General features: G+C 43.8%; 1 protein-coding gene across 1 annotated transcript in view; it reads right to left on the bottom strand.

Moving 5' to 3' along the window:
• Positions 1-1,027: 1,027 nt before the first annotated feature.
• Positions 1,028-7,638, bottom strand: part of HDGFL3 (HDGF like 3) — a 38,133-nt gene continuing 31,522 nt past the window's right edge. Inside the window, exon 6 of the mRNA XM_040599647.1 lies at positions 1,028-2,400. Within this exon, the coding sequence (XP_040455581.1) occupies positions 2,395-2,400 (6 nt within the window). The 3' untranslated portion in view covers positions 1,028-2,394. The remainder of the gene's footprint in view (positions 2,401-7,638) is intronic.

Raw genomic sequence — 7,638 nt, 5'->3', positions numbered from 1 at the left:
GTAGAACGTGAAGGTCAACATTCTGAAGTGTGAAAAATTAACATACATAACTCTGTCACATGCACATGTTTTATTTGTCAAAAAGTATGTCTTGTGGGTCAGCCTTGTTAAAAATCCCAAGAAATCTTTTAAGAAGCAATCAACTCTTACGGTAAGACTCCATATATGATCAGCAAATCATAGTTTTGTTAATTCCTTTAAGGATTCACTTCTGCAAGGACCGCTCATCTGCTTGAAGTTAAGCACGTGCTTAGTAGCACTCCTGAGCTGGGCACGGAGGGCTCGTTGCCGTGAGCAGCGGCGCCTTACACCGTAGCATGCATTTTTGGAGAGGAGGGGGTTTTGGCCACATTCTTCGCAGCTACTTTTGCTAATGCTGCTGGGTCATAAACAAGTAGCAGCAAATACAGTTACCTTGGTTTGTGTAATTTATGTTTCTGTTTGCAATGGCAACTATTTCTATGCCTTCTATGTGTATTTATATTAAAAGCGGTGCACTTCGCACCTTTCTCACAGATGGAATTGGCTGATCCATTGTAACTGGAAAGACGTTATTTTGGGATCTTGACTTTCGGGCATTTTGATTTAGAGAATTTTAATTTTCTTTTTAAACCTAATCAGTAACAAGAAAGCATCAGCTCATGCGCATGTGTGTTGCACCTTGCACCATCAGAGCAGCAAGAAACTGATGCTTTAACGTTCCCACTGAACACTGAGGTGCAGCTCACAGCAGTGCTCAGGAGAGAACCCACGGGTTTACACCTCCAGCCAAGGGGGCAGGTCCAAACTCACCACAAGGCATCTCATTTATGTTTCTTGGCAACAAGGAATTTAGGGACAGCTTCCTCCAGCACCCAGCCTCCCTGGTGTGGGCTCCTTCTGTGTACGCTAGAATTCGGGATAGCTCCATCCCAGTACATCTTCCCAAGAAAACAAGCCCAGAGCTGTTGGGCTGCAATAGGACATGCTGGCTCACAAACATTTGAGCCTCCGATGTTACTTCTAATGTTTTTAAAGAAACTGTGAATACATTCAAGGTGAATTTAATAACCTCCTGTTATCCAGAAAAGGCAAAGTACAGAAAAAATAAAGATCTCACCTGCACTTGTATCTATTATGGTCAACTCATGTTAACAGAATGTTTTGCTTTAATACTTGACTTACATTAATACCTCACATTATTACACGTATGAAGCCAAATATGACGCTAACTTAGTTGCTTACAACCTCAAACCTTACTCCCAATACACATTCCAATAAATTTATTCTGTAAAAACAATACATTTTTTTGTTTCTTTTTGTTTTGTTTTTTTTTGTTGTTTTTTTTGTTGTGTTTTTTTTTTAGTTTTTTACAGTAAACTCATCAACTACAAACCTTGAATACGCAAAAGATGTTCCAAGGACAAGCATAACAAGGATTGATAAAACCAGACTAAATATGTTTTCACAATAAAAGCTGGCATAAAAATAAATAAAAATCTCTATTATCACAATAGCAACAATAATGTACACAGAATAATGGATTTGGAATGCTTACTTACTAGTCTAGTTCTATTTCCAAAAGGAAAAAAAAAAGCCAGAATGACAGCATCCTTTTTTAAGCCTTTCATTATTTAAAATTGATGTTTTCTTTTGGTTTCCCATAGGGTTCTATATCACAGTAAGCTTAAAAATGGAAAGCATCCAAATGAATGATTTCAAATTGAGTTGGCATTGGAAAAAATCCTTGTATTAATCTAAAGAAACACAAAAAGACTTTCACTAACTTCACATATAGGAACTAAGTCAGATAGTGTACATTACATCATGATTTTGAGAAGTATTAAGAGTATAACTAGCTAGGTACTTCTAATAAGGAAAGGTATTTTTATTACATTATTGAACTTGGTGGTGATCTCAACTGAAGAAGAATTTTTCTTTTGTGTTGTAAACTGATCAAAAATCAAAGTATGGATATAGGGAAATCTAAAATCATGTTTGTACGTGGAAGATATTGTAGTATTGTATGGAGGGGACTCATTTCTAAGATTTACTTGTTCTTAAAAATTGCTGATTTAGAATGATATAATTTGGAGTTACACCTTTTCTATCTAGAAAAGGAATCTAAATCATGTTCAAGTATACGATATCTTCATAAACCTCAGCCACTGGTAAAGGGCAACTTCATGCAACCAAATAATATGAAAATCAAAAAGTAACCCTTAGAAAAAAGGGTAAAATGTCATTTCTGCAAACACAACAGATAGGAATGTGAATAATGTGCATACAAACTGGGATGCTGTTGATGATAGTAATGAACAGATGTGGTGACTCATATCAAATCCAAGAATATTAGACAACCAAACATGTAACCTTCTTGTATTTTCCCTTAATATTCAGCAGTCATTATGTTGGTTAAGTCTGAAAGAGAGAGAGAGGAAAAAAAAAAATCACATTTAATGTAAGAAAAAGCATGTTGCAACAAACTTGATATAATTAATGCCTTATTCCCACACTTCAAAGTCACAGGTACAAGTAACCACCTGGTCTGTTCGAACAAGTTTTTTTCTAGAGAAAACGACTTATGTTACATCAACTAAACATACCACTATAAAATACTAAAGAACATACTTTAGAAGTAAACATTTAGGGCTTTATTCAAATAAGCAGCTCCAGTCACGTGTGTGGGTTGGTTTTTTCTTTTCCCCAATCACTTAATTATGAATCACTTACAGCATACTTCACGCAACCAAATTTTGCATTTTTCCACTACACTACATCGCTGACAGGCTTCACGCAAAAGCTCCGGCACTGCTGTGCTCCTGGACGCCTTGCGGCGAGAACGCCCTGCTCTTCCAACAAGCAAACACTTAGCAAGCCCAAAGAAGGACAAACAGTTCTCATAGCTAACATATCTGATTTTGCTTGTGAAAAGGAAACAGTTTGGCTCAGAGTTCACTGTAAGGTGATGACAGAAAAGGAAGAAACTCCCACTTCGTGGCTGAGTCAAGGTCAGCTCTTGCTCCCACTGGTATTAGGGTGAACAGGATCAGACTGTCCTCACGTGATCATGCCAAGTGTCTCCAACTCTCAGTTTCTTCATATTAAACAGAAACAGCAAATCTCACCTATAGGCACAAGGACACGCTACTTTTGTCCAGCAACACGACGACATGCAGTGCTACATGACTACCTAACCCTGAGCGAGGCACCTCTGCTCCTTCGTAAAGAATTTAGAGTGTGAAAGCTTGTCCACCCACACCCCCACGGACGGAAAGAAACACAACACACAAGCAGCGTGAAGGAATCAGTACTGTATTTGGTGTGATCATCCAAGAAAAAAATCAACATTGAGTGGTGGTGGTGGTGGTGGTGGTTAAATCCACTGAGGTGGATGGAATTCTCATTTTACACAAGATCCAGAAGAGAATACGAAAAGATGGCTTATTTTAACATCCCTGGACTAGGAGTTTGCTGCCTGAGCTCTCTCCCGCTCTGGCCCATCATACCTGCTGTGTGCGATGCCACGGCTACAGCAGACTGTGCTTCCCTGTCCCCGAGGACAAGAGCATACGAGTGCCCGCGGAGCAGCCTGGGGTGCCAGCCTGGCTACTGCACCTCTGAGCTACGGGCTGCGTTTGTCCAGCGTGGTGGTTCTCCCCCACGACAAGGGCTTTACAAAGTGAGTAATGGAAACCTGCACATTCCGTGTGGGAGGTCTTGGTACATCCTGACGGACGACACTTGACAAGGGGCAATTATAAAACGCTCCTGCCTGTAAGGACGGCTGACAGGCGCTGCCTGAGCCCTGCCTCCCCCAGAAGGTGTGACTGCGTGGCTCACCCACAGCCGCACTTCCACCGGCCTCTCTCCTCCGCGTCGGTGAGATGATACTTCCAGGTGCTTTAGAGATGTGGCTGGCAGGGGTTTGCTGCTGTTTCCCTTCAGAGGGACACGCAGGCACCCATTGAAACAACTACAAAGGATTAGTGGATCACAACATGCCTGATGCTGAAGTTCGTAATGACTGACAGCTGCTACCCAGCGCTGACGGGCAGCGTGGGTGGTGAAACGGTGGGTCCCTACAGTGCCACTCTCCGATCCAGCCAGGAAAGCTGTCCTTTTGGAGTGTGAAACCTTTGCACTTACTAACAACCATTCCCTGCTGGACTAAGGCCAGGAGACTGGTGGGCACCATTCTCGCCTGGGCACTGGGAATATTCACCCTTCCACTCCCCACTGGCTGTGCAGAGACACGTCCATCGGGCCACAGCGTGGCACAGGAGGGACAACAAAGAGCCGGGTGTGCACATCTTCCGTTAGGATTTTCACCTTTACCAGTACCCACTCTGCACACTTTGTCCCCCAGAGCAGTCCCAGGTGCCCCAGAGGCACCTTGTCCCCAGCTGCCTGCAGCCCCGGGGCCAGCGGGGACCTTCCCTCACCCAGGCAGCGCTGCCGGCCCCCGCGGCACCCATGGAACAAGGATGGCAGCAGCCGCTGAACAAGGATGCGGCAGAGCTGAGCGGTTTCCATGGTCTCCATGGTTTCACGTCCCTTCAGACACGGACCAACCCTCGTCATCTTTGTTTGAACAAGTCTCTCAGCTGTACTGCAAGATACGGTCCCTGTGCCGCACTGACCAGCGCTACTGCACACAAAAGAAACAGCACACAATCTGTCTGGAGTGAAACATCGCAGTCATCGGCAAAATTGAAGGCCAGAGAACACAGAAAGCAGGGAATAAAAGTAAATCCACAAACGGCTTTGTTTTTTCTGGCACTGAAAATTTGTTCTGCAACTGACTCAGCCATCCTGTACTTTAAAAGCTCTTGATGGATGGACAGAAGGACAATTATTTACTTGCTCTATATGATCATTGTTATTCCATGTTGGTTTGGGGTCAAAATGGCTACAGGATTCAATGTACACAGAGATGCAAAGAGCATATTTCATCTACACTGGCTGCTTTAATCTCAACTTGCACCCAGACATCGATGTTTCTCCTGAGTTATGTCCCATTGCCTTACTGAGCAGTGCTGTTGTGCTGTTGTCCTGAGCTATAGGAAGGCAGCAGACAACACACCTCTTTGCACCAGAGTGTGTGCCACTATTTGATTTTTACATGGAACTTTTTACTGTGCAACAGTTAAACATATTTTCGCAAATGCTGTCTTTTTTTGGAGGGGTAGATTTTAACTTACTCAAATTGCAGGAAAAAAAGATCGGACAAAAATACATACTCTGTTTTCATTTTCTGGAAAAATGCCCACATAAATGCTTTTACCTTGAATAGAGCCCTAAATGAATGTTGGTAAACCCCCAAACCTATTATGCCACCTAACCAATGTTATTCTTGAGATGTAAAGAAAGAGTGAAGGAACCGAACATGTCAAAACCACATCAGAAGGCCACGGTGAACCTGTGTTTCTCTGGCCAGTTTGGCCATAACACTTGTCTTTCACAGCAGTAACTGGAATTGTTGCTACCCCACAAGAACATAACAACAAAAAAATATGTCCTGGACACAGGGCATTTTAAATATGTTCTCCCAATGGCAATAGTATCCGATGGCAGTAATTTTGGACCAGATCTTGATCCCCTTATTCATGCTGGCAAGCAGTTGCCTCCACAAATAGATCAACTGACTCCCATGTTAGTAACTGATTGTCAGTGTGAGTAAAAAGATCACAGTCCTTTAACCCACTTTAATATTTGGGCTGTACCAGGAGCAAAATAATGTATTTAATTTCCAACAAATCTATTATTTTTCAAAGACTCAGTAAAACCATTCACCTCCTGAAAGGCAACCACATGCGTCTGTACACAAAGAGAATGCCTTGTTTACCAACACAATGTCTGGACTGTAACCAATATAATACCAAAAAGAAAAACTTGCCACATACTCTTGAGTGCTGACCTTAACATCCAAACACTCTCTAACAGGGCAGGCACTACCGCCAGCTTTCCAGCGTCGTTACACGCCTGGCCTGAGAGTAAAAGTAAAACGCGACTTCGGTGTTTGGTTATAAAGATTCCGAGTTATGCCACCCAAGAACCAAACACACAAGTCACCAGAGATTTAAATGTGGAATGTAAATCTGCTGCCATGAATTCACTGATTTATGAGCTAATTTTGGACTACAGAAAGTAAACAGCACAGAGCCATGAATACCTTTCTACTGGAATAGTCTGTTGACATGGTGTTTTGAGAAAGCCAAAACAATTTAGTATTTAACAGCCCAGGACTGTCATGGGGCAGGGGGGCAGTGTGCTGTGACTTTTGACTTGAGCAAACTCCAAGATAGGCTGTCTTAGCTGTCATGTTATTAATTAATTAATATTAGATAATAAAATCCTGAGGTTCAGGTTTTGCATCTTTCTGGGGAAAGAATCAGCCAAAGAACAGCGGCCTGAGGACAGGTAGTGGCAGGATGCGATTATAAAGTGTGGCTGAGTCTGAGGAAGCGAATGTCTCTTCTGTGGAGAGTGCCTGCAGTCCTCAAGAACAGTTGAGAAATGAAGGGATGGAGATAAGAAAAGAAAGCAGCTTTGTCAACCCCAGGGATGAAAAAAATAAATATCACAAGTCGAGCCCTTGAACAGTATGAAATTGGCTGAAAAAATATCATAGCTTTGGAAGTACTTTTATTTGCTCTGGGCTTCAGTCTTTAGGAAGCCATCACTTCACATTTTCAAGCTTTCCGCTACCACCTGGAGGTTAGAAATTTCATTAAAAAATATAGGTGAAGACACTCCTGCAATCATTTGACTTGAGCTGTTAACCCTTTGAGAAGATCCCTGTAATGTGAAGGGTAAGAGTGTGCATAAAAGGTACGGTTCCCTCTGATCTGGAGAGTAGATGTGTCTTCACCCTGCGGTCCAGGCATTACAGAACGTAACTGCTACCTCATTATTATTAGCATCATTATGAGGACAGTTGCTTGTGTCCTTTAGGCAACTCTTGCATGGTCAGACCCTGGAAGGTGCAGAGCACAGGAGGCAGAGGCTCCCCAGGACACACCGGTGGGGAGCACTACCTGCAGGACAGCTGAGCCCCCACCCACCTGCCCACCCGCCTGCCCTGGCTCTTCCCAGCCCCTGCTGCCGGGGGCTTTCAAACAGCTGGTCACAGTGGCAAGACCAGGGCAACTGAACAGCCTGTATTTGAGATAAGAGCTCTGAACTCCTGCTTTTCTTGTCTCTTTGCCTTCGCGGTACCTTTCTACAAGTTACTGTGGCACAAACTTTCCTGGTGTGAGTCTCAGGCAGCCCCCAGCCCCCTACCTTGGGGGAGGGAGCAGGTTTGCACCCCAGCGCTCGCTGTGGTGTGCCCTCAGCGCTGTCTCATGGCCGGGTAGATGCCCTGAGCCTGCTGGCCTGGCAGGACAGCGAAGCGGTGACTATGCAGCTCCTGTGCTGCATGCTGGGGAGGAGGAAGCCCACCGCAGGCTGCGTGTTGTGGCTCCAATGCTCTTCTCACAAGCTAAATGATTTCAAAAGAGACCACAACCTCGTCTATAACGGTGCCTTTGAGCAGACCTAGACATTCTTCTGAATTCATGCACATGAACAAGAGGACCATATCCCAGCTCTGCAGGCACGTGTTGGTCTTTTTCGATCTTCCTTTCCATAGAAGAGAAGCCCAGGCGGGTGGGC

This window comes from Falco naumanni, chromosome 7 (genome assembly GCF_017639655.2).
Source record: "Falco naumanni isolate bFalNau1 chromosome 7, bFalNau1.pat, whole genome shotgun sequence".
Classification (NCBI taxonomy): Eukaryota; Metazoa; Chordata; class Aves; order Falconiformes; family Falconidae; genus Falco; species Falco naumanni.
This window is presented reverse-complemented; position numbering and strand designations above follow the sequence as displayed.